Source organism: Oncorhynchus masou, chromosome 24 (genome assembly GCF_036934945.1).
Source record: "Oncorhynchus masou masou isolate Uvic2021 chromosome 24, UVic_Omas_1.1, whole genome shotgun sequence".
Lineage (NCBI taxonomy): Eukaryota > Metazoa > Chordata > Actinopteri > Salmoniformes > Salmonidae > Oncorhynchus > Oncorhynchus masou.
Window position 1 is genome coordinate 49,712,088 of NC_088235.1, and position 27,669 is coordinate 49,739,756.

The window sequence follows — 27,669 nt, forward strand, 5'->3', positions numbered from 1 at the left end:
AAAACAGCCAAAAGTATGGCCTCCTAGCTACTTCTCCTTCTCCTTCCTCTCATTGTTACCAAACATTTCCCATGCATCCATTCTGTTTAAATCATAACATAAAGACGCCAAACAACAGAAGAGACCATGGAGTAAGACGACCAGTGAAGCGATACATATTTACTCCTACCCATCGCCCATGCCCTCCCCCCAACCCCACACAGTATCCCGTATATCTCAGGTCTCTCCTGACCTGTGTCAATAGTTTCTGCCTCCTCCCAGTCTCTGTCTGTCCACATGTCACACCTGCTTGCCGGTGAAGCACTTGTAATGTCATTATATGTCAATGGACCAGAAACCCTTTCCAGACTGTAGACCTTAGTGGCCTGCATAGGATCACAGACAATCATACAGTATATAAATAACCAGCATGGTATCTGGACATTGACATATAATTGCAAAAACGCGTATAGGGCGTATTTGGACTGGGTACAATTTACTGGAAATTGTTGTCATATTGTCTACATACACTGTAGCTGTCATAAGTGGTCTTTGTAGCTCAGTTGGTATCGCATGGCTCTCGTTAAAGCCATGTTAGTGGTTTGATTCCCAGGATCACCCACACATAAAATGGATGCACGCTTGACTAAGTCGCATTAGATAAAAGTGTCTGTTAAATTACACATATTGTGAAATAACACCTGTCATTGAAGAACATGATAGGTTATGACATCCAAAGACACCTTTATGATGGAGTATTACACTAAAGGACAATAAATGGTTAATGTTTAATAAATCATCACTCGATAATCTAATGCTCCATTAATCATATATACCCATCACGACAACAATTTTACATTAAGTCCGTTATTTTCTGTGGGACTTACTGCTTTATTGTATTGTCCAAACAGACCGTGTCTTGTTTGCTCACACTTTAGTTTAGGGATCCTTGTCAAGCCTTTTATGTCTGCACACCACCAGGGGCTGCCCAGTCTCTAGCAGGATGAAGTTGTGTTTAAGCTGTTTGGAAGCAGTAATACATGGATGGATGGGCTAAAGAGAGCGTTTGCATTGAATGAGGCAGCAAATATCTACCACGAAGTGCAACGTTGTTGAATTAATAAACCAACATAATTGTCATTATTCATATTTTTGCAGTAATCATTATTGCTATCCATGATAATGACTCACTTTTAAGCAGAAACAAGCAAAAACAAGCAATTAATTGCATGTTTAAGTATCTTAATAATCCTTCAAAGGCTATTTTGAAATACAAAAAACCCAACCCAACTTCTCTCCCACTCAAAAACAAAATGAAAAGATCACAACAATTTGGACTATCATCAGGGCACACCTATAACTGGGTGTACTGCAGCTCTACTAAATCAGGGCTGGCGTCTGCGCCAGGATCCATAAAGTAGAGTGTGGCAGTGGCATCTCTGGGCAGGACCGGGGGGCCCGGGGGTCTGGGTCTCAGCCGGGGCCTAGGGAGGGGCCGCGGTGGGACCAGGCCCTGGATCGGGGCTGCATTCTCGGTCACCTCTTTGGGCTGCTCACGCCGGCAGCGGTTGCTGCTCCACCAGGTCTCCAGGGCGGCCACCAGGCAGGCCAGCAGCAGCCCTGCTGCCAGAATGCAGAAGACCCCAGCGAAGCTTTGGAGCCTCAGGGACCTGCCCTCTGGCTGGGCCTCCAAGTGGCTGTCCAGGTCACAGCGACCCTTCCTGGGCCACCACTTCTGCTTCAGGATGTCCAGGTCCCCTTTCTCCTGCAGATCCAGGATCCTTACAAACACAGAGAGAGGAGTTTTATAGTTCTGGGGCTTCACTGAAAGCACAGGGTGGGTACTGTGCTAGAGTGAATTCCCATTCAAACATTAGTGATAGGATTAAAGTAAATGGACTGAATTAAATTGGACTCAGTTGTGAAAATGTCAGATTTCTGGTAGAGGAGATGTTCAATTAATGTTTTAATGTAGTTTAATTAATATTACAATGTAGAGATCTTATTGTGTCATATAAAACCAGGTAGAGTTAGTTATATGATACTGGCTAAAAGTTAAATCAAACTGGCCATAAGAGAAGATGAATAACAGTCCTTTAAACTGTGGGCAGGAAAATGGTGACTCTTTCAAATGAATTTGTTTTGAAGTGAGTTAAACAAGAGCTGCCATCCTGATGATGAAAGGCTAAACAGAGCCCATTAGTAATCTTACAGTATGGATGAGAATGGATGAAAAGTGAACAAAGATAGTGATTCTCTCCCAACCAAGAGGATGGCTAAGCACAGGGTCATTATTTAACCCCCTTTACAACCACACATCCCACACACATAGAGCAACATACAATACTGAATTGTATATTCACACTTATGCATAATCACGAAACAAGTTTTCCCCATTTGATATCTGTGTCATTCCACGAATAGAATGCCTTTGGATAGTGTAATTTTGTAAACAAATTATATTTATTTAACCAAATTGTAACATTCTGTCATGAAGAGCACACTCAACTTCTTAACAAACATGTTTCCCCATCTCCAGAGTTAAACAAAAACAAATAAAATACAGACTATAAAAGGTGACAATTAAAGTGACAGGGTTGACCGTAACAGGGTTAACCGTAACAGGGTTGACCGTAACAGGGTTAACCGTAACAGGGTTAACCGTAACAGGGTTGACGATTTCATCTTAAATCAGCTATAACTCCATTTATGACAGGGGGAATGGAAGCTGAGCAACAGGAAGGGGCAATTGACCGTTCACTAAGCCCTGCCCCCCTTGGTTACTGTTACAACCTCGGACAACATTTTCCTGGGAAGCCCAATTCCCCATTCAATCACTTGCAAAATCCCATCAAAATGATCTCAAACTGTGTTTCTACACAATGAAATTAAACACAGACTACCCCTTGTTGAAACTCTTGAATATGTTGTGGTAGAATGTCATTACAATTGCTTCACAGGAACATGGTAAAATGATGTTTGTAGTGTAGCTAGCACTGAAGGCTCTGAATTCACTATCACCATGCAGTCAAAGCTATAACCCCTTTTGGAGCTAACTAGTGCTCTCAAATTGTATCTTGATGTTGACAGCAGATGGGGTTAACATTGCTAACTTAGCTAGCTAACATACATTTTGAGAAAACAACGTATATTAACATTAGTGCTGGAATTCTATTACTACTAGAATGGCCATGAAAGTCATTCTAACCATTGATATTTCAGTTGTATAAGTATACCATAATAAATAACAAATTGCTAAATTGGTGCATGTATTATGTTAAAAATGTACATTGTAATCAGTCAGAAAATGTGTTGACTGTAAATAGTGAAATTAGATGATAGTGTATTTTCTGACTAAGACAATAGTTGCCTGCCCAGCTGGCATATCCAAACTACACCTAAACGAGATTGAAACTAAAGAGAATAAAGAGACTGATGACCTGTGCAGCTGACATTGACAGCATGCATTAACAAATAAGCGAGGAGGTTACCAAATAGCACTTCTTCCATATCATCCGACAGAGGTCCAATCAGGCCAGACGTTTTGATGGTTATACCAGATCAGAAAGAGCAGATACCAAAGATTCTAACCTATTTTTGCAACAACAACAAAAACTCTACAAATTGCACGGATGGTCTCTGTTTCAAAACATAACTTTTATCTAGAATAACCATGGCTATGTGCATTCCTCATGTGGCTGCTGGTGACAATCAGCAATAGGCATTTGGGGAAAATATCCTTTCCATTTTCTTCTGTTACATTCCATAATATTCTTACTGTCAAATATGTGTGCTGACTGTGGTAGAGCAGGGCCTGTGATATCTGCTAAATGACAAGTTGATTTCATTGACATGGTGCAACCATAGCCTTGGCTACTAAGCACAGACCTGTGTTAGGGTTTGGCTGGGATAGGCTGTGATTTTAAATAATTTGTTCTTAACTGACTTGCCTAGTTAAATAACGGTTAAATCAAATAAAAAATACAACTGTAGCATAATATCAAGTTAACACCGGATTGGATCCACTTGGAGGATTGGATTGTCTGACTACAACCTTTATGAATACGGTATTTCATGTGTTTTAGTGTGATGTACACCGTGATGATTTATGTAGTTAGTTTTAGTTGAGGACTAATTCATAGTTGATACGCTTTTGATGTTTGTGTAGTAAAATAATTGTTATTTTGATTATGATTTGATACTGGGTTTACGTTACACTTGTATGAACGGACAAACATTGCGTGACTAAGGTCGCTTGAGCTCCCTGAACTTCTTTTCCCGGGCTGGACTCTTTAGGTCCGAGGTACAGAACATTTCAGGAGGAACCAGAGCTCATTATTTGTTGTATTGTTATGTGTGTGTGAATGATTAGTAATACAACGCACACAAAATAAGTTGTTTTTGAAGTTCCTTCCAATGTTTAAGAGTTGATGAAGTGTATTTCCATCCTGACCATTACATAAGTTCTTTGTATTGGTGTAGACCTGACGTACCAGATGGGACTCATTCCCTCCCAAACCAAAAGGAGAAACCAATGTTCTCTGGTAGGCACAACCTACCTGGCACCCCTATAAATCATAACCTCAAGTCAAAACCGTTACACTACACAAGAGTACAAAACATTAACAACACCTGATCTTTCCATGACATAGACTGACCAGGTGAAAGCTATGATCCCTTATTGATGTCACTTGTTAAATCCACTTAGATGATTGGGAGGAGACGGGTTAAAAAAATACAAATTCAGCCTTGAGACAATTGAGACATGGATTGTGTATGTGTGCCATTCTAAGTGTGAATGGTCAAGACAAAATGTTTAAGTGCCTTTGAACGGGGTATGGTAGTAGGTGCCAGGCACACCGGTTTGTGTACTGCAACGCTGATGTTTTTTTAACGCTCAACAGTTTCCTGTGTGTATCGTGAATTTTCTACCACCCAAAGGACATTCAAACAGCCTGACAACTGTGGGAAGCATTGGAGTCAACATGGGCCAGCATCCCTGTGGAATGCTTTTGACACCTTGTAGATTCCATCCCCAATCAAATTGAGACTATTCTGAGGGCAAAAAGGAGGGTGCAACTCAATATTAGGAAGTGTTCTTAATGTTTTCTATACCCAAACAAATTTCACACATAACAGCAGATGAAATTAATAAAGTATAGTATGATGGGGAGAATGGGTAAGTTGATGAGCGAGGGGCAGCGAACAATGCATTTATGTAATCATCAATTGTGGATGAAAAACAAGGCGGGCCATTCTATTGTGTAATTAGAATATATTAGTAATCTCAAAACAGTGTACCCTGTACCAGTCCACCGGATCCAAGCAGTCTTATTAGTCTACTCTAGGCCTATTTGGAGTAGGCTATACAATGAGAGAGTGCATAACTTACAATGGCAAAACCAAGACGAATGGATGCACATGCAATGTTAGAGTGGCTACAAGATCTGAACGAACGTGACTCAGATGGCAGGGAGGAAATAGATCATGATATCGCCGATTATTATTCTGATTCATGCTGAACGGCTTTCCGTATCTGGGTAAGGATTCATATCGGGCTGCAGGTAAGCGAGTGTTGGATAATGTTTCAGATCAGATGGTACTGAAAGGAGGAATTCGCCGCTGGCCTGTTGCTGTGTTTTACAACATGCTTGACTTGGCCGCTATCAACTCTACCTGTTGTTTAAACAATGCATGAACACCATGAGCAGGAGAGACTTCATCATGAGTCTGACAAGCAGGCTATGGGAGAGACATATGAGGGTCAAGACAGCAGCAAAGATTCAGAGCAAATTGCAAATAGCTCCCGGGGAGGAAGAACTGCAAAGTGAGCTGATGCACTCGGAACAGAACCCATGACACCTGGTTCAGGTGCAAGCAACTTGTTTGTGGGAAGTGTTGCAATCAAGTGAAAGTGTTGAAGATTTGTGGTGACTGTTAGGACAAAGGATAACATCTAAATGAGATCCACCCGTTGCACGAAGACATACCATACTGTAAGCACGAACGAGGCCACAAACAATGTGTCTAAGTGAAACTATTTTGACTTGTCATATCAACACTTATATTAATTATATTGCAATTATAATGGTGATTTTCACTTCACAAGCACGCTTGGCACTTATACTGATGTTTAGGCTACTCACATTTTCTGATTTTCTTCATTGACCATGTGTCTTGCGGTTTGGGTATTTTTGTTTTATCTTTATAAAAACAAGCTTTTACTGTGTTTCAACACACATGCTTTTTGTTTCATAATTGTAAAAAAGGCACTCCACAAAACACTTGTTTTACACTTGAAATTATGTTTTTAGTTTTCTTCATTTTACAGAGCCTACAGTAACAAACTAATGAAAATTGGGACAGGTGGGTTCAAGGAGGAAATGGCTTTATTGACAAAATCTTGTACTATCCCATCACATAAGTTCACATAACAGGGATGCCGAAGCCTGAGGGACAAATGTAAATGAATCACTAATCACATGAAATAAATAATGCTTTATAGAAGTTACTTTGTCAAAGCACTTTGGGGGTTAAGTGGGTTCAAATCTCCCGAGAAGTCAGACAAACATGAAGTAGGGCATGCCAAATTGGGGATTTTCTGAAAAAAACTAAACTTATTTTAATAGATTGGCCAAGGTTCAAAATTCTTTAGAACCCTCTTCCCGATAGATTAAAATCTGTCTGCTCTATTTGTTCGGCTGCCCAGAGAACAAGCTACTCATCAATTTCAGTGATGAATAGAGAATGGTACTCATTGTAATAAAGTTTGATCAAAGCTGAATCAATGTCTGCAAGACCACAATGATAGTAACATATTCACAAAACAAAACAGAATATAATAGCAAAGTATAACATTACTGTAATATATAAATTCTTATATTTTAGGATGATCGTGAGAATGGTAGCATTTTTCTCTCACGTGGCCAATCCTCAAGTGTGCCACTAGGCAAAATGTGCTTAGATTGAAACAAAAGGTATGATACAGGTGTGATACAGTTAACACCATCTGTCTTAAAATTCACTCACTGTACATCATTCATAACACTGTTCTTTGAAAGAGCACTACATAACTCAAGATCTAAATGCATATTCCCATGAAACTGATTGAGAGCAAATGGTTGGCATGTAGATGCTGCATGGATGTTTCACTGGAAAAGCTTGAAGAATTCTCATTCACCTTTGACTGAGAAGGGGGCAGGGTGACCTCAAAGTTATGCCTAAAGCAGGGCCGGACTAGCGCATTTCGGGCCCCGGGGTACCAACCTCCAGGGAATTTCAACACATTTTGTCATGGGGTAGGAAGAAATATGTGCAGTTTTATAATGCAATTCTACACATTTTGTCATGAGGCTGAGAGAAAATGTTCTGTTTTGTAGCACATCTCATGCTATTATTCACATTTTTATCACGAGGATAAGAGAAGTTTGTAGTTTTGAAGCCAACTTCCTGCTATTCTACACATTTTTCCATTATTTATGACGTGTTCAAATCTGGGAAGCCCCCAGGTTTTTTTTATTTGGGTTCCCTGTGTGCTCGTTCAGTAATCCGGCCCTGGCGTAAAGCAGAGGTAAAAGAAGCATATGTGCAGAATATTTTTTGCTCTGGGGAAGAGGGTTCCAGGGGGTGGGACAGGGAGGAACGTAACGGGTGGTTACCATTGATACAGTGTGAGAGTGAGAGGGAGGTGCTTCTCTAACAGGTGGGGGAGGGAGTGACGCGGTGAGGGAGAGACGAGAGACGCAACCAACCAAACCGACTCGCGTTATGTTAGACTAATAGCTGCCATAGCTAGGTTATTCATCATCAAATATGATCATGTAGTACCGGTCTTGACTGCATCAAACCAGGAGAAGCTAGATATGCTAGTTAACCCAATTTGTAAGTCGCTCTGGATAAGAGCGTCTGCCAAATGACTTAAATGTTAAATGTTAAACATTGGCTAACTAGGCTAATTGAGGCTGCAGTGCATGCGCTTTCATCATACAGTTACAAATAACTCCATTCAGAAAATTAAGTAGCTGCCTACCTGTTGGCTCTTGGTTGTTGTAGCCTATCCTCCTTTTATCTTTTAAATTCCGTTAATTAGATATCCTAACTTTTGCCAAACATGGAGGCTCTATGGCTGTAGCCTATCACCGCTGTGATGACTTATGATTGGCCGCCAACAATAACAACAACGAGCTACACGCACCACGCTCCACTCTCGGGAAAAGTAACAGCAGCAGCATAAATTATAAAATGTCTCTCTCTACTGCAGCAGTCGTGTTTGGATCTGTACGGGGCCTTCTGGACATTTCAGTTAAAATTACACATACCAGACCTTATTATTTAGAATTACGGATCAGGTCTTGGATATTCGGGTGGATCTGTGAAGACCTCTAGTCCCAAGGACCCAAGGATAAAACAAGGTGGCATAGTATGGCTAAAGCAATAGCTATTTATATGTTAAATCCACAAAGTTACAAAAACACACTTGGAATTTGTTTGTTACAGCATAGATGTATGGAATCCAACTAACATTGCATTTTATCGAAGACTAAAAAGGCACTATTCGTGGAACCACCCATCTACAGTACAGAAACATAAATACAGTAGGTGGCCGTTGGGACAAGTTGGCTGGAAGAGGGAACTTACTTCTGGGAGAAGAGGTCTCTGTAGGGGCTGCCATGTTGCAGGGCCAGGCCATAGCCCTTACTACTCATACTGTTGCCTGTCACTGTCAGGGTGCAGTCATCATCTGTCAGAGCAGCATACTCCACCACAGCCATGTCCCACAGGAAGGCAAAGGAATCTCTCTTGGCCTGGGGAAGAATATACAAAGGGGTTACATTGAGGGGATAGTGGAACGAATAGGCAAAACAGACATACAGTTGAAGTCGGAAGTTTACATACACCTTAGCCAAATACATTTAAACCCAGTTTTTCACAATTCCTGACATTTAATCCTAGTAAAAGTTCCCTGTTTTAGGTCAGATAGGATCACCACTTTGTTTTAAGAATGCAAAATGTTAGAATAATAGTAGAGTGATTTATTTCATATTTTATTTCTTCCATCACATTCCCAGTGGGTTAAAAGTTTACATACACAATTAGTATTTGGTAGTATTGCCTTTAAATTGTTTATCTTGGGTCAAACGTTTTGGGTAGCCTTCCACAAGCTTAGAACAGAAAGTTGGGTGGATTTTGGCCCATTCCTCCTGACAGAGCTGGTGTAACCAAGTCAGGTTTGTAGGCCTCCTTGCTCACACACACTTTTTCAGTTCTGCCCACAAATATTCTATAGGATTGAGATCAGGGCTTTGTGATGACCACTCCAATACCTTGACTTTGTTGTCCTTAAGCCATTTTGCCACAACTTTGGTCATCACAGCCATGAGTTCTATTTTTGTTTCATCAGAACAAAGGTAATTTCTCCACAAAGTATAATCTTTGTCCCCATGTGCAGTTGCAAACCGTAGTCTGTTTTTTTATGGCGGTTTTGGAGCAGTGGCTTCTTCCTTGCTGAGTGGCCTTTCAGGTTATGTCAATATCGGACTCGTTTTACTGTAGATATAGATACTTTTGTACCTGTTTCCTCTAGCATCTTCACAAGGTATTTTGCTGTTGTTCTGTGATTGATTTGCACATTTCGCACCAAAGTACGTTCATCTCTTGGAGACAGAACATGTCTCCTTCCTGAGCGGTATGACGTCTGCGTGATCCCATGGTGTTTACACTTGCATACTACTATTTGTACAGATAAAAGTTCAAGCGTTTGGTATTTTCTCCCAAGGATGAACCAGTCTTGTGGAGGTCTACAATTTTTTCTGAGGGCTTGGCTGATTTATTTAGATTTTTACATATTGTCAAGCAAAGAGGCACTGAGTTTGAACGTATGGCTTGAAATACATCCACAGGTACACCTCCAATTTACTCAAATTGTCAATTAGCCTATCAGAAGCTTTGAAAGCCATGACCTCATTTCTTGGAATTTTCCAAGCTGTTTAAAGGCACAGTCATTTTCTGACCCACCGGAATTGTGATACAGTGAATTATTAGTGAAATAATCTGTCTGTAAACAATTGTTGGAAAAATAATTTGTGTCATGCACAAAGTAGATGCCCAAACCGACTTGCCAAAACTATAGTTTGTTAACAAGAAATGGTTGAAAAACAAGTTTTTAATGACTCCAACCTAAGTGTATGTAAACTTCCGACTTCAAATGTACAGATGTGCTCCCACAAAAACACACACGTGTCCAATGGTCACCAGCCTTTATCACAAACTTAACCACAGTCTATTTTCAAGTCCATGACACTCAGTCACTGCAGTTCACTGTGGCGTTAGCTAAAATGAACTAGGTAGTTTTCAGTGAGTGAACATGGCACATCTGTTTTCTCAGGGTATGAAGCAGTTGATCGCTTGACCATGACAAATGAACAGTAACAGAACCTCTAAAATCCTTTCAGAGTGAATATATATATTTCTCTGTTTATCCTGGCATTTGCCCAAGAGTCTCAGTCTCATTCCAATGTCATTATTTCACAAATAAAACCCTTCACAGTCTGTCTGTACACACAGTTTATTTACACAAGGTCTTGAACGAAAACTCCCAAACTAAACTTCGTAAAGTCAGAAAATAATACTTTTCTTGTCATTTACCATTCAAACAGTATCTCAGTTCATATCACTATGATACTTTTGGTTTTATGACTTTACTCTTTTTTTAGTATAACTAACATTACTGTTCATCCAACATGATTTAATTTTAAGTACAAACTCACTAAGCAATTACCCCCTTCACTAAGTATCTGGTTTAATAACTGGAAAATAGCTCAGGCTACTATGTCTGTGTGTGAGTGTACCTATGTACTACTGTGAATATTCTCAATTAGCATTCACACTGAACATTATCTCAGTTCAAATCTCTCTGAAACCTTTGTTTGAATTACTCTCCTTTTGTCAAAACATATCAACAATAGTTACAGTTTTTGAATGTATACAGTGCCTTAACCTCTTACACCTATGGTGGCGCTATTTCATTTTTGGAAGAAAAACGTTCCCGTTTTAAACAAGATATTTTGTCACAAAAAGATGCTCGACTATGCATATAATTGCTACTGTTCGAAAGAAAACACTCTGACGTGTCCAGAAATACAAATATCTTCTCTGTGCGTGCCCTTTAACGTGAGCTTCAGGCAAAACCAAGATGACTTGGCATCCAGGAAATGACAAGGATTTTTGAGGCTCTGTCTTTCATGATCTCCTTATATGGCTGTGAACGCAAGAGGAATGAGTCTGCCCTTTCTGTCGTTTCCCCAAGGTGTCTGCAGCATTGTGACGTATTTGTAGGCAGATCATTGGAAGATTGACCATAAGAGACCACATTTACCACGTGTCCGCCCGGTGTCCTGCGCCGAAATTGGTGCGCAAAAGTCACCTGCCAGTATTTTTCCATGGGGCACAGAGAGAGAAGCAAGCTTCCACGAACTGCATGTCAATGAAGAGATATGTGAAAAAACACCTTGAGGATTGATTCCAAACAACGTTTGCCATGTTTCGGTCGATATTATGTAGTTAATCCGGAAAAAGTTTCACGTTGTAGGTGACTGCATTTTCGGTTCGTTTCGGTAGCCAGGCGCAATGTAGAAAACGGAACGATTTCTCCTACACACAGACGCTTTCAGGAAACACTGCGCATCTGGTATGTGGCTGGGAGTCTCCTCATTGAAAACATCAGAAGCTCTTCAAAGGTAAATGATTTTATTTATTTGGTTATCTGGCTTTTGTGAAAATGTTGCGTGCTACATGCTACACAAAATGCTATGCTAGCTTTGCATACTCTTACACAAATTAGTCAATTTATATGGTTCAAAAGCATATTTTGAAAATCTGAGATGACAGTGTTGTTAAGAAAAGGCTAAGCTTCAGAGCAAACACATTATTTTAATTTTATTTGCGATTTTCAGAAATCGTTAACGTTGCGTTATGCTAATGAGCCTGAGGCTTAGTCACAATCCCGGATCCGGGATGGGGAGTTTCAAGAGGTTAAAGTATTCACACCCCCTGATTTTTTCAATATTTTGTTGTGTTACAGCCTGAATTTAAAATTTATTAAATTTAGATTGTGTCACTGGACATCACACAATATTCCATAATATCAAAGTGAATTTGTTTTTATTCACAAATTCATTAAATTAAAAGCTGAAATGTTTTGACTCAATAAGTATTCAACCCCTTTGTTATGGCAAGCCTAAATAAGTCCAAGGGTAAAAAATGTGCTTAACAAGTCACTCTCTGTATTCAAGTGTTTAACAGGATTTTTGAATGACTACTTCATCTCTGTACCCCACACATGGAGCGGGTCAAGAGCTTCAAGTTATCTGTGTCCAAATTACTTAAAATGGTCCACACACATGCACAGCCGTGAAGAAGGTAAGACAGCTTCTCTTCCCCCTCAGGAGGTTGAAAAGGTATGGCATGGGCTCTCAAATCCTCAGGTTCTACAGCTTTGGCCCCTTTTTTTCAACCTTCACGCAAATCACGGGGTTCTGGGTCTGAGCATAAGCTTGAGACTTCCTTAAATATCGTGCACCAGGTGTTATTTACAAAAAGACATAATCCGCTGCCCCTTGTCTTACCAGATGCCGCTGTTCTATCCTGCCGGTACAGTGTGTAACCAGCCAGATGTATGTTGATAGTGTCGTCATTCAGCCACAACTCCATGAAGCATAAGATATTACAGTTTTGAATGTCCCGTTGGTAGTTCAATCTTCAGCGTAGGTCATCAATTTTATTTTCCAAAGATTACACGTTTGCCAGCAGAATGGAAGGAAGTGGGTTTTTTTTCTATCGCCTACGAATTCTCAGAAAGCAGCCCGCTCTTTGGCCCATTTTTCTTCACCTTCACAGGGATCTGGGTCTGTTCCCGGGAGAGCAGTATATCGTTCCCGTCGGGCTCGTCTGACTCGTTAAAGGGAAAAAAAGGATTCTGCCATTACGTGATGAGTAATCGCAGTCCTGATTTCCAGAAGTTATTTTCGGTAGTCAGTATATGAATGTTATCTGTTAGTAGCAAGGTATTGATTTCATGAACCTTGTTTAGTAGGCTAGATATGTTAATGTGGGATATTATTGCTTTACTTAGAGGTAGACATGACAGCGATATTTATGTTTTACCACAGGGTGAAATGCGCAGTGGAATTTTCTACTTGAGCAAACCCTCTCAGTGCTAACAGTATAACTCAGGTTCATAGGCTCATGATTACTGCTGACAACAGCTGTAGGATTGACAGAGGCATTTAGGGGAGATACAGGGACATAAATTAGGTTACTTACTCTATGACTTCCTAACACCCCTGGGACAATGTACATTTGCAGCAACACTATGATAACTCAGCAACATGATGGTAGGGATTATCTGAGCAGGGTCACATATCTACCTCTATCACTTCAGTATCCCTGCACATTGTAAATATGGTACTGGAACTGACTGACCCTGTATTTAGTATGCCTACTTTTTCTTGTTTTTATTTCTTTTGATCTACCTTATGTTATTTTGATGGGTAAATGTTTTAAAAAGCAGACATTGAATATCCCTTTGAGCATAATGAAGTTATTAATTACACTTTGGATGGTGTCAGAATATCAATACACCCAGTCACGACAAAGATACATGTCTCCTTCCTAATTCAGTTGCCGGAGAAGAAGAAAACCGCTAAGGGATTTGACCATGAGGCCAATGGTGACATTAAAAGAGAGAGTTTAATGGCTGTGGTAGGCGAAAACGGAGGTTGGGTCAACAACATTGTAGTTACTCCACAATACTAACCTAAATAACAGAGTGAAAAGTAGCTTGTAGAGAATAAAACATATTCCAAGACATATATCCATCGCAATAAGGAACTAAAGTAAAAATGAAAAAATATGGCAAAAAAATTACCTTTTTGTCCCACTTCATAATTTCAAGCATGGTGATGGCTGCATCATCTTATAGGTATGCTTGCCATTGACCAGGACTAGGGAGTTTTTTAGGATAAAAATAAACGTAATAGAGCAAAACACAGCCAAAATTCTAGAGGAAAATCTAGTTCAGTCTGCTTTCGGACAGACACTGAGAGAAATTTACTTTTCAGCATTACAATAACCTAAAGCACAAGGCCAAATGTACACTAAAGTCGCTTACCAAGACTACATTTAATGTGCCTGATTGGCCTAGTTACAGTTTTGCCTTAAATCGAATTGAAAATAGCTGTCTAGCAATGATGTAGCATTTAAAAAAGAGAAATTAGCAAATATTGTACAATTCAGGTGTGCAAAGCTCTTAGATACTTACCCAGAAAGACAGCTGTAATTGCTGCCAAAGGAGATTCTAACATGTACAGTTGAAGTCGGAAGTTTACATACACCTTAGCCAAATACATTCAAACTCAGTTTGACAATTCCTGACATTTAATCCTAGTAAAAATTACCCATCTTAGGTCAGTTAGGATCACCACTTTTATTTTAAGAATGTGAAATGTCAGAATAATAGTAGAGAATTATTTTTTCAGCTTGTATTTCTTTCATCACATTCCCAGTGGGTTAGAAGTTTACATAAACTCAATTAGTATTTGGTAGCATTGCCTTTAAATTGTTTAACTTGGGTCAATTGTTTTGGGTAGCTTTCCACAAGCTTCCCAAAATACATTGGGTGAATTTTGTCCCATTCCTCCTGACAGAGCTGGTGTAACTGAGTCAGGTTTGTAGGCCTCCTTTCTCACACGCTTTTTCAGTTTTGCCCACAAATGTTCTGTAGGATTGAGGTCAGGGCTTTGTGATGGCCACTCCGATACCATGACTTTGTTGTCCTGAAGCTTTTTTGCCACAACTTTGGAAGAATGCTTGGGGTCATTGTCCATTTGGGTGACCCATTTGCGACCAAGCATTAACATCCTGACTGATGTCTTGAGATGTTGCCTCATTATATCCACATACTTTTCCTACCTCATGATGCCATCTATTTTGTGAAGTGCACCAGCCACACAAGCAGCAAAGCACCCCCAAAACATGATGCTGCCAACCCCGTGCTTCACGGTTGGGATGTGTTCTCCGGCTTGCAAGCCTCCCCTTTTTCCTCCAAACATAACAATGGTCATTATGGCCAAACAGTTCTATTTTTGTTTCATCCGACCAGAGGACATTTCTCAAAAAAGTACGGTCTTTGTCCCCATGTGCAGTTGCAAACCGTAGTCTTGTTTTGTTATGTCGGTTTTGGAGCAGTGGCTTCTTCCTTGCTGAGCGGCCTTCCAGGTTGTGTCGATACCGGTCTCGTTTTACTGTGGATATATGTACTTTTGTACCTGTTTCCTCCCGCATCTTCACAAGGTCCTTTGCTGTTGATCTGGGATTGATTTGCACTTTTCGCACCAAAGTACTTTCAGCTATAGGAGACAGGACGTGTCTCCTTCCTGAGCGGTATGACGGCTGTGTGGTCCCATGGTGTTTATACTTGCGTACTATTGTTTGTACAGATGAAAGTGGTACCTTCAGGCATTTGGAAATTGCTCCCAAGGATGAACCAGACCTGTGGAGGTCTACATTTTTTACTGATTTCTTTAGATTGTCCCATGATGTCAAGCAAAGAGACACTGTGTTTGAAGGTAGGCCTTAAAATACCTCCACAGCTACACCTACAATTGACTCAAATTATGTCAGTTAGCCTATCAGAAGCTTCCAAAGCCATGACATAATTTTCTGGAATTTTCCAAGCTGTTTAAAGGCACATTCAACTTAGTGTACAAACTTCTGACCCACTGGAATTGTGATACAGTGAAATAATCTGTCTGTAAACAATTGTTTGAAAAATTACTTGTGTCATGAACAAAGTAGATGTCCTAACTGACTGGCCAAAACTATAGTTTGATGACAAGAAATTTGTGGTGTGGTTGAAAAACAAGTTTTAATGACCCCAATATAAGTGTATGTAAACTTCCGACTTCAATTGTATTGACTCAGGGGTGTGAATATTCATATTTCTGTACTCCATGTTCAATAAATGTGGAAACATTTCTAAAAACATGTTTTAACATTTTTAATGATGGATTATTTTTGTAGATGGCTGAGAAAGTATATTGATTCCATTTTGATTTCAGGCTGTAACACAACTTGTTGAATAAGTCAAAGGGGATGAACACTTTCTGAAGACATTGTAACTAAGATTGTTGTTCATCCAAAATGCTTTCATTTTAAGTGCATAAACACAAAGCAATTTACCATTACACCAGGTATCTGCAGAACACTACAGATATTGCCTCAACTAATTGCAATTAGAGGTTCAAAGATTCCTGAGAGTCAATGACAAGTGTGTGTGACTAGACTCTGTTATAACTCATTTGTTTAATTACTGGAACATTTCTCAGGCTGTTGTGTGTGTATCTTAGGCTGTGAGATATTCACTTCAGCGTAACCATTAACTTCTCATCAGGAAAAAATAAATAAAAAATACACTATTCAATAATAGATTAACAATTCCATTTACTCCCACACCTCCTTATGAGTAGAGCCAAGTAATTGTCTCTCTACGGACCTCATAGTATGCCCAGCATAGATCTGTTTTTGTGTGTGTGCTGGAAGGTACTTTACCTTGTATATCTGTATTGATTCAGAATTAAACATCCTCATTTAATGTCACTCATTTAGAAAAACTTTCCTAAGTGGCTACAGTTTTCTGAAATCAATTAGTTTAGACCCTGCTGTCCCTGAGCTCACCTTGCGGATGCCTTCAGATGGGCTGGAGACTGAGTGTTCGTGTCCGTTATTCTTGTTGATGGTTCTCCAGAGCTCAGCGAAGGTGCTGTCCTGCTCCAGAGCGTTGGTGCCTTTGGCTCTGAAGTACTCATACACGGCTGAGTCTCTCACTGTTCCGTAGGCTAGGTCCATCTGTTTGGACAGGTCCTGGAATGTGCTGTCGAGGCGAACAAAGGATATGGGTCACATGGTGGATAAGTAGTCATGTGCTTTTGGAGGTCGCCCTATGCGACCAGAATGATGCATTTGTCAATATTTTATTTTGAAGCATACACAGTACGTACACTGGATTCCTACTACTAGTTCGCTTCACAAATGCATACAAGAAGCAACACAAATCTAATGTGTTAATTCAGGTACAGTGCCTTGCGAAAGTATTCGGCCCCCTTGAACTTTGCGACCTTTTGCCACATTTCAGGCTTCAAACATAAAGATATATAACCTGTATTTTTTGTGAAGAATCAACAACAAGTGGGACACAATCATGAAGTGGAACAACATTTATTGGATATTTCAAACTTTTTTAACAAATCAAAAAATGAAAAACTGGGCGTGCAAAATTATTCAGCCCCCTTATGTTAATACTTTGTAGCGCCACCTTTTGCTGTGATTACAGCTGTAAGTCGCTTGGGGTATGTCTCTATCAGTTTTGCACATCGAGAGACTGACATTTTTTCCCATTCCTCCTTGCAAAACAGCTCGAGCTCAGTGAGGTTGGATGGAGAGCATTTGTGAACAGCAGTTTTCAGTTCTTTCCACAGATTCTCGATTGGATTCAGGTCTGGACTTTGACTTGGCCATTCTAACACCTGGATATGTTTATTTTTGAACCATTCCATTGTAGATTTTGCTTTATGTTTTGGATCATTGTATTGTTGGAAGACAAATCTCCGTCCCAGTCTCAGGTCTTTTGCAGACTCCATCAGGTTTTCTTCCAGAATGGTGTATTTGGCTCCATCCATCTTCCCATCAATTTTAACCATCTTCCCTGTCCCTGCTGAAGAAAAGCAGGCCCAAACCATGATGCTGCCACCACTATGTTTGACAGTGGGGATAGTGTGGTCAGGGTGATGAGCTGTGTTGCTTTTACGCCAAACATAACGTTTTGCATTGTTGCCAAAAAGTTCCATTTTGGTTTCATCTGACCAGAGCACCTTCTTCCACATGTTTGGTGTGTCTCCCAGGTGGCTTGTGGCAAACTTTAAACAACACTTTTTATGGAGATCTTTAAAAAATGGCTAAATTCTTGCCACTCTTCCATAAAGGCCAGATTTTTGCAATATACGACTGATTGTTGTCCTATGGACAGAGTCTCCCACCTCAGCTGTAGATCTCTGCAGTTCATCCAGAGTGATCATGGGCCTCTTGGCTGCATCTCTGATCAGTCTTCTCCTTGTATGAGCTGAACGTTTAGAGGGACGGCCAGGTCTTGGTAGATTTGCAGTGGTCTGATACTCCTTCCAATTCAATATTATCGCTTGCACAGTGCTCCTTGGGATGTTTAAAGCTTGGGAAATCTTTTTGTATCCAAATCCGGTTTTAAACTTCTTCACAACAGTATCTCGCACCTGCCTGATGTGTTCCTTGTTCTTCATGATTCTCTCTGCGCTTTTAACGGACCTCTGAGACTATCACAGTGCAGGTGCATTTATACTGAGACTTGATTACACACAGGTGGATTGTATTTATCATCATTAGTCATTTAGGTCAACATTGGATCATTCAAAGATCCTCACTGAACTTCTGGAGAGAGTTTGCTGCACTGAAAGTAAAGGGGCTGAATAATTTTGCACGCCCAATTTTTCCGTTTTTGATTTGTTAAAAAAGTTTGAAATATCCAATAAATGTCGTTCCACTTCATGATTGTGTCCCACTTGTTGTTGATTCTTCACAAAAAAATACAGTTTTATATCTTTATGTTTGAAGCCTGAAATGTGGCAAAAGGTCGCAAAGTTCAAGGGGGCCGAATACTTTCGCAAGGCACTGTATTCAAATGTTTTAAATTCATTTTAAGTTGGAGTACCACTACATAAATAATAGTAGCTAATTCTAATCAAATTTTATTGCAATTCAACCACAGTCAAACCTGGCCTTAGCACTTGAAGTTGTGCCTAAGTATCTTCTCAAATCCTCTAACTTACAGGGAAGCAACTAATGAACAAAACAATGCAGAGGTTTTAAGTGCCAAATGTTGATGTCTTATCATAGGAAAATAAGAACAGAATATGGCTGCAGGCAACAAAAAAAGGATGACAGAAAGGACAGTCGGATAACAAAGTAAGCACTCTATCATGTAGGAACTCTTCCTATCCGTGCAATCAGTTGAAGCATTACCATGTTGACCTCTCAATACTACAAGGATGACGCAAGTGAAGATGTCATTGTTAAAGTCATTATTTAATTATTGATTTTATATACCAATTCTGGGGTCAATTCGACTAATTGTTTGTTAATATTTTCAGCATTACTTTCACAATGTTTCACATTGATTGTATGCATAATTTAAATGTAACATTAATTTGGATGAAACAAAGTCCACCTGATCAATTCATTTTATTTTTTATTTTTATTTCACCTTTATTTAGGTCAGTCGAGACCAAGTTCTCATTTACAACTGTGACCTGGCCAAGATAAAGCAAAGCAGTGCGACAAAAAAAACAGAGTTACACATGGGATAAACAAACGTACAGTCAAAAACACAATGGAAAAATCTGTATACATTGTGTGCAAATGAAGTAAGGAGGTAAGGCAATAAATAGGCCATATTGGCAAAGTAATTACAATTTAGCAATTAACAATGGAGTGATAGATGTGCAGATGAGGATGTACAAGTAGAAAACAAAGAGTCATTGCTCTGGTAGCCTATGGTGCCAATGACATCTATACTGCCAACAACTAGTCTGGTGCAGCCATCTAAGGTTGCAGTAACTTCATATTCGCACAGCTTCTAAGGACATACATAAAGTTTACATAACAAATGTCATGGCCCCATTTCCATTAGTTCAGTTCTTATAGCTCTGCTGTGATATCGTGCCATCTAGTGGTGTAGCGTGGCTGACTTTGAATGCAGCAGCTAATTATTCTCAAATTCATTGAGTCTATATACCAAATCTAGAGTCAATCTGAATTATGGTTCAGATGTAAAAAATAGTCTTAGCATTAGTATGTGTGCTAATGTGCATTTATAGGTACATTATGGCCATATTTGAATGCAAAAACTACTCAAAACCATTCCAATCTGGAGTGAATCGTATGGATGGTTCATGAGGAGAAGATGGTTTTGTGCATTAGCGTTACATATGCAAATAATGAGTTAATAGTTTCCCTGTTTTTTCATAGTACTAAGTTCAGTGAGGTTCATGTTAGGGTCATGATAGCGATGGCACGTTTGAAGTTGATAGGCAACTGTGGATTGTATTTACATTGGTTTAAATCAGTGGTCACCAACCGGTCAATCATGATCGAGTGGTCGATCTTCAAGGCATTCCTTGTTGATCACCAAACATTTCTGTGAAAAACCCAACGATACAGTCTTGCGTTGTTATTCAGCACTGTCAACACTATGTTTAACACTTTTATTAGTGTATTGTCCCTACTGCAGTTGCAACGAATGACTATAGCAAAGTATTCTGATAAGCTTGCACTGTTATTATTAGCAGCTTGTCTTTTTTAATATCAAGGAATATTTAACTTTCTCTGGTCATAGGAGTAACATGAATTGCTACATGAGAATTAATGCCGTGCGAATTGAGTTTTGCCATCAGTTGGAAGACGGTCCCCTTTTCTCAGAGATGGCAAGGAGAGGGGAGGGACGGTGAGTCGGGTGAAATGCAGCCTCACCGCTGCTCCCTCCCCTCAGACTGACCATCAGATGCAGACCATCAGTCCAGAAAAAAATACAAATTATTATGCTCACTCAGCTGTGCCTCACAAGAAATACAACAAATAATCTATTACCAGTGTGATCATATACCTACATTTAAAAAAATAGCATTTCGAAATGCTCTGAGAAGAACAACCTTGGCAGGGCAAATCAAGCATATCCAATATATTGTATTTGTATTTATTATGGATGGTCAAGGACCGGATGTTGGGAAAAGCTTGTATTTGTATTTTATTACAGATCCCCATTAGCTGCTGCCAAGGCACCAACTACTAATTCCTGGTGTCCAGAAAAATTAAGGCAGCTTATGCAATTTTAAAAACATTAATATACATTCACAGAATTCACAACACACTGTGTGCCCTCAGGCACCTACTACACCACTACCACATATTTACAGTACTAAATCCATGTGTATTGTGTGTGTGTGTGTGTGTGTGAGTGTGTGTGTGTGTGTGTGTGTGTGTGTGTGTGTGTGTGTGTGTGTGTGTGTGTGTGTGTGTGTGTGTGTGTGTGTGTGTGTGTGTGTGTGTGTGTGTATGCATGTGTCTATGTTTGTGTTGCTTCACAGTCCCCACTGTTGTGTGCCTCCCATAGTCTGTACTGGTGGACTTGGGGACTGTGAAGGGACCTCTTGTTGCATTTTTTGTGGGGTATGCATGGGTGTACGAGGTGTGTGCCAGTAGTTTAGACAGACATCTCGGTGCATTCAACATGTCAATACCTCCTATAAATACAAGTAGTGATGAAGTCAATCTCCTCCACTTTGAGCCAGGAGAGATTGACATTAATATTAGCTCTCTGTGTACATCCAAAGGCTAGCCGTGCTGCCCTGTTCTGAACCAATTGCAATTTTCCTAAGTCCCTCCTTGTGGCACCTGACCACACGACTGAACAGTAGTCAAGATGCGACAAAACTAGGGCCTGTAGGACCTTCTCTCCATCTTAGCTACTATTGTATCAATATTTTTTGACCATTACAGTTTACAATCTAGGGTTACTCCAAGCAGTTTAGTCATCTCAACTTGCTCAATATCCACTCCATTTATTACAAGATTTAGTTGAGGTTTAGAGTTTAGTGAATGTTTTGTCCCATATACAATGCTTTTAGTTTTAGAAATATTTAGGGCTAACTTATTCCTTGCCACCCACTCTGAAACTAACTGCAACTCTTTGTTAAGTGTTGCAGTCATTTCAGTCGCTGCAGTTGCTGACGTGTATAGTGTTGAGTCATCCGCATACATAGACACTCTGGCTTTACTCAGTCAGTGGCATGTCGTAAATAAAAATTGAAAAAAGCAAGGGGCCTAAACAGCTACCCTGGAAAATTCCTGATTATACCTGGATTTTGTTTGAGAGGCTTCCATTAAAGAACACCCTCTGTGTTATGTTAGACAAGTAACTCTTTATCCACATATTAACAGGAGGTTTAAAGCCATTACACATACGTTTATCCAGCAGCCGACTATGATCGATAATATCAAAAGCTGCACTGAAGTCCAACAAGACATCCCCCACAATACTTTTATCATCAATCTCTCAGTCAATCATCAGTCATTTGTGTTGTGCTTGTTAAGTGTCCTTCCCTATAAGCGTGCTGAAAGTCTGTTTACTGTGAAAAAGCATTGTATCTGTTCAAGCACAATTTTTTCAGGAAGTTTACTAAGGGTTGGTAACAGGCTGATTGGTCGGCTATTTGTATTGGGCCTATAGCCTACTGAACAAACCTCATTACTCCAGAACTGTTTTTAATTGGTTAATGTTGCGTAGGCTTATGATTTTTTTAAATCATTTTTTTTAAATCTGAGCGATAGATCTCTGCTTGAATTTTAAGTGTTGTGAGCTGACCACTGGTTAAAATGGACACGTACATTGTTATTTATGATTTGTCAATTTAGCCATCTTTTTTTGTGCATATTAGCATAAAGTACCAGTCAAAAGTTTGGACACACCTACTCATTCAAGGGTTTTTCTTTATTTATTTTTTACTAATTTCTACATTGTAGAATAATAGGGAAGAAATCAAAACTATGAAATAACACATACGGAATCATGTAGTAACCAAAAAAGTTCCCACATATGCTGAGCACTAGTTGGCTGCTTTTCCATCACTCTGCGGTCCAACCTATCCCAAACACTTCAATTGGGTTGTGAAGGCCGGGTTAAATGTAACCTTTATTTAACTTAGCAAGTCAGTTAAGAACAAATTCTTATTTACAATGACGACCTATCACAGCCAAACCCAGACGACACTGTGGCCAATTGTGTACTACCATATGGGACTCCCAATCACAGCCAGATGTGATACAGCCTGGATTAGAACCATGAACTGTAGTGACACCTCTTGCACCGAGATGCAGTGCCTTAGAACACTGCGTCACTCGGGACTACTGTATTTGCTAATATGCATCTACAGGTATAGTGGCCATCTTTGTATGCATCAATGTTATTTTCTCAAACTCTATAGGGACTATTGTGATGAGTGAAATTACCAAATATGGAGTGAATCTGACGTTCAGTCCTTGAGAAGAAGAGTTTGTATGATTATTTTAAGTATTAACTTTACATTGTAAAAAAAGTTATTGTTAATAGTTTCCTTTTTTAAAGATATCAATGCCAAACTTAACATGGTTCATAATGGTAATGTATTTGATGACCCCCAAAAGCTTCAAGTTCATAGGCCCTTGTTGAGTGAGTTACAGTAGGTATTTTCTGCATAATTTTCCTCTGACGCCTGACCCACCTCTGGTGTGCATGGTGAAAGAGCTCTATTTTCATGTCTCAATTGGTTGGAAGAGCATTTGGAAATGTTTTGGCAAAAACATCCCTGACAATGCTGCTATCATGATGTTACTCAGTGCTGTCTATTTTGGTAAGGTTTCTCTAAGGTTTTAATCTAAGGGACATTTTACTGTGCACGTGTTCCCCATGCATTTTTGACTGTATTCCAGACCAGGTCTAATAACTTGCCAATTGTCTATATGTTTTGTATGCCACACAAATAAACCCTTGTTACTTATAATTAGTCATTGTTAATTAGTGAATCGGTGTGAACAGGAGTTTCTCATATCATTCAGCAGAGAGACATCATCAATCTGAAGCAATACATTTAATCACAGTCCTTTAATCTCACCTCTCCACCCTGAGGCATGGTGATTACCCTCTCTGATGTTTAAATAAAGAATGATAAGTAATTATCACACCAGTTTATTACATTTAGTTTATGGAATGATTCAAGAAAGCAAATGTTGGCTGATGGAGCTAACAGCATTTATCGATTAAATCTTTCCTGCCACTTACACACATTAATCGCTTTGATTTACACACGCACATATGAACGCATGCATGTACACACACCTTTTTCCTTTTTTCTAGAGTCTTGATTTGGCCCCAAGACAATACAGATATATCTTCTGTAATTTTCTCTTTCCTATGTGTCATTTCCACTCTAAACAGCTACAGCTGAAGTCGGAAGTTTACATACACCTTAGCCAAATACATTTAAACTTTGTTTCACAATTCCTGACATTTGGTAGAGAATTATTTATTTCAGCTTTTATTTCTTTCATCACATTCCCAGTGGATCAGAAGTTTACATAAACAATTTAAAGGCAATGTTGAGTTAACTTGGGTCAAACCTTTTTGGGTAGCCTTCCACAAGCTTCCCACAAAAGTTGAGTGAATTTTGGCCCATTCCTCCTGACAGAGCTGGTGTAACCGAGTCAGGTTTGTAGGCCTCCTTGCTCGCAAACACTTTTTCAGTTCTGCCCACAAATGTTCTATAAGATTGAGGTCAGGGCTTTGTGATGGCCACTCCAATACCTTGACTTTGTTGTCCTTAAGCCATTTTGCCACAACTTTGGAAGTATGCTTGGGGTCATTGTCCATTTGGAAGACCCATTTGCGACCAAGCTTTAACTTCCTGACTGATGTCTTGAGATGCTGCTTCAATCAACATTGAAGGTAGGCCTTGAAAAACAACCACCTCCAATTGACTCAAATTATGTCAATGAGCCTATCAGAAGCTTCTAAAGCCATGACATAATTTTATGTAATTTTCCAAGCTGTTTAAAGGCACAGTCAACTTAGTGTATGTAAACTTGTATGTAAACCCAATCTGTCTCAACAATTGTTGGAAAAAGTACTTGTCATACACAAAGCAGATGTCCTAACTGATTTGCCGAAACTATAGTTTAATAAGTGTGGAGTGGTTGAAAAACAGTTTTAATGACTCCAACCTAACTGTACATAAACTTCCGGCTTCAACTGTATACAGAGACATAATAATTGTGTCTGAGCAGAAGAAAGATGTTGTCTACAAATATTATATTTTTGTACTAATGGGCACAGTGTTTGGGGGTACAAATGATTGAACAATAAGCCGTGATATAAAGGATCTAAGTGCTATTTAGCATTCTCCCCAGTAACCAACATGTTCTATTTAGACAGGAGTGTGCTAAATTGGATTTATTAACAAATAACATTTGGACTGAGGAGGGAAAACTTATTTTACGGAGTGGGTTAGGAATTACAATTGTCTGTCCGTGTGTGTGAATCACACTTGGTCCATATTTATGGGCTTGTATAAGAGAGACAACATGTCAACAGCCTGCCCAACTTGAGTTTATTGGTATGTCTAATTTTGCCTAAATGGGTGAGATGTAACCCACAAAGACAAAAAAACATCAGGAAATTGGCAGTGCAGGTCAATGCTGGAAAAAGTAAGACATAACAGTATCCTTGCCAGTTGAAGACACTTACCACCAGAAAATCACCACATCATTCAATAAGTCTTAAAGATAGAAGGATACACTGTACAACAGGGTTGATAAGTTGATAACGTACCGCACAGCGTTGTCCATGCGGGATACCGTGAGGTAGGCTGCCAGGTTGGCCGTGTAGGAGGAACACACAATGAGGGTGAAAAGCCACCAGCTGCCCATGACGATACGTAGAGCCACAGAACCCAGGATGGAGTCTCCCCCTAGAAACACAAGATAAGTTAGTATGTACTGTATGAAGTCTTGAACAATATTATGTGGATTTGATTCATTGTTTGTGATATCACAACTCATTGCACCATTACTCTGCCGGTTTTGTTTTAGCCTGTTGATCCTAATGAACTGGTTGATTTTTTTATAATGGAATTGTATTTTTCAGGACCTCTAAATTATTCTGCTTTCTCTCGCCTGTCTCTGTGTCATAGCACTTCATCGTACTCGTTCTAACTGTCTCTGTCAATTTCGGTCTCTCTTTTTAACCCTCTTTATACCAAATACTTTCCCTCTCATTCCCTCTCCCTCACATTACCACTGTTTGCCCAGGCAGCTAGCTGGCTCTCTCTTCCTGTAGCAGAAGTCTAAGCACTCTGTCTCCATACATGGCCTAAATTCACAGAAAGTGGACGAGGAAATGTCAATGTGAATTATCATTTTGAAGAGTAAAGCCACAGAAATGTCATCTGAGAGATTCAGGTTGTGAGAAAAAAAGCATACATTTGTCTCCAAGTGTCACTATCAATGATGTACCCTTAGGACTTTTTCAAAAAAGTAAAATAAGAAAAACAGAGTAATATTGTGTTCATGCGGCACTAATACCAAGGTCAAGAGGTTCTAGAAGATTTTTTCCAGAGAGGTGTTTGTGGAAAATCTAAATGCCATAGGGTTATATAAAAATATATATATATTTATATACAGTGGGGTAAAAAGTATTTAGTCAGCCACCAATTGTGCAAGTTCTCCCACTTAAAAAGATGAGAGAGACCTGTAATTTTCATCATAGGTACACTTCAACTATGACAGACAAAATGAGAAGAAAAAATCCAGAAAATCACATTGTAGGATTTTTAATGAATTTATTTTCAAATTATGGTGGAAAGTAAGTATTTGGTCAATAACAAAAGTTTCTCTCAATACTTTGTTATATACTCTTTGTTGGTCAAACGTTTTCTGTACGTCTTCACAAGGATTTCACACACTGTTGCTGGTATTTTGGCCCATTCCTCCATGCATATCTCTAGAGCAGTGATGTTTTGGGGCTGTTGCTGGGCAACACGGAATTTCAACTCCCTCCAAAGATTTTCTATGGGGTTGAGATCTGGAGACTGGCTAGGCCACTCCATGACCTTGAAATGCTTCTTACGAAGCCACTCCTTCATTGCCCGGGCGGTGTGCTTGGGATCATTGTCATGCTGAAAGACCCAGCCACATTTCATCTTCAATGCCCTTGCTGATGGAAGGAGGTTTTCACTCAAAATCTCACGATACATGGCCCCATTCATTCTTTCCTTTACAAGAAAAACAGCCCCAAAGCATGATGTTTTCACCCCCATGCTTCACAGTAGGTATGGTGTTCTTTGGATGAAACTCAGCATTCTTTGTCCTCCAAACACGGCGAGTTGAGTTTTTACCAAAAACGTATATTTTGGTTTCATCTGACCATATGACATTCTCCCAATCTTCTTCTGGATCATCCAAATGCTCTCTAGCAAACTTCAAACGGGCCTGGACATGTACTGGCTTAAGCAGGGGGACACGTCTGGCACTGCAGGATTTGAGTCCCTAGCGGCATAGTGTGTTACTGATGGTAGGCTTTGTTACTTTGGTCCCAGCTCTGCAGGTCATTCACTAGGTCCCCCCGTGTGGTTCTGGGATTTTTGCTCACCGTTCTGGTGATCATTTTGACCCCACGGGGTGAGATCTTGCGTGGAGCCCCAGATCGAGGGAGATTATCAGTGGTCTTGCATGTCTTCCATTTCCGAATAATTGCTCCCACAGTTGATTTCTTCAAACCAAGCTGCTTACCTATTGCAGATTCAGTCTTCCCAGCCTGGTGCAAGTCTACAATTTTGTTTCTTGTGTCCTTTGACTGCTCTTTGGTCTTGGTCATAGTGGAGTTTGGAGTGTGACAGTTTGAGGTTGTGGTGTCTTTTATACTGATAACAAGTTCAAACAGGTGCCATTAATACAGGTAACAAGTGGAGGACAGAGGAGCCTCTTAAAGAAGTTACAGGTCTGTGAGAGCCAGAAATCTTGCTT

At 39.7% G+C, this 27,669-nt stretch overlaps 1 protein-coding gene across 2 annotated transcripts in view; it reads right to left on the minus strand.

Moving 5' to 3' along the window:
* The window catches only part of LOC135512297 (glutamate receptor ionotropic, delta-1-like), a 467,441-nt gene that overhangs the window by 14,908 nt on the left and 424,864 nt on the right, over positions 1-27,669 (minus strand). Inside the window, exons 12-16 of one of the 2 annotated variants that reach the window (XM_064934183.1) lie at positions 25,478-25,616; positions 16,711-16,906; positions 8,617-8,783; positions 1,520-1,760; positions 233-365 (exon numbers count right to left, since the gene is read on the minus strand). In XM_064934183.1, coding sequence (XP_064790255.1) covers positions 233-365; positions 1,520-1,760; positions 8,617-8,783; positions 16,711-16,906; positions 25,478-25,616 — 876 coding nt within the window. The remainder of the gene's footprint in view (positions 1-232; positions 366-1,519; positions 1,761-8,616; positions 8,784-16,710; positions 16,907-25,477; positions 25,617-27,669) is intronic. The other variant, XM_064934181.1, reaches the window with a different exon arrangement.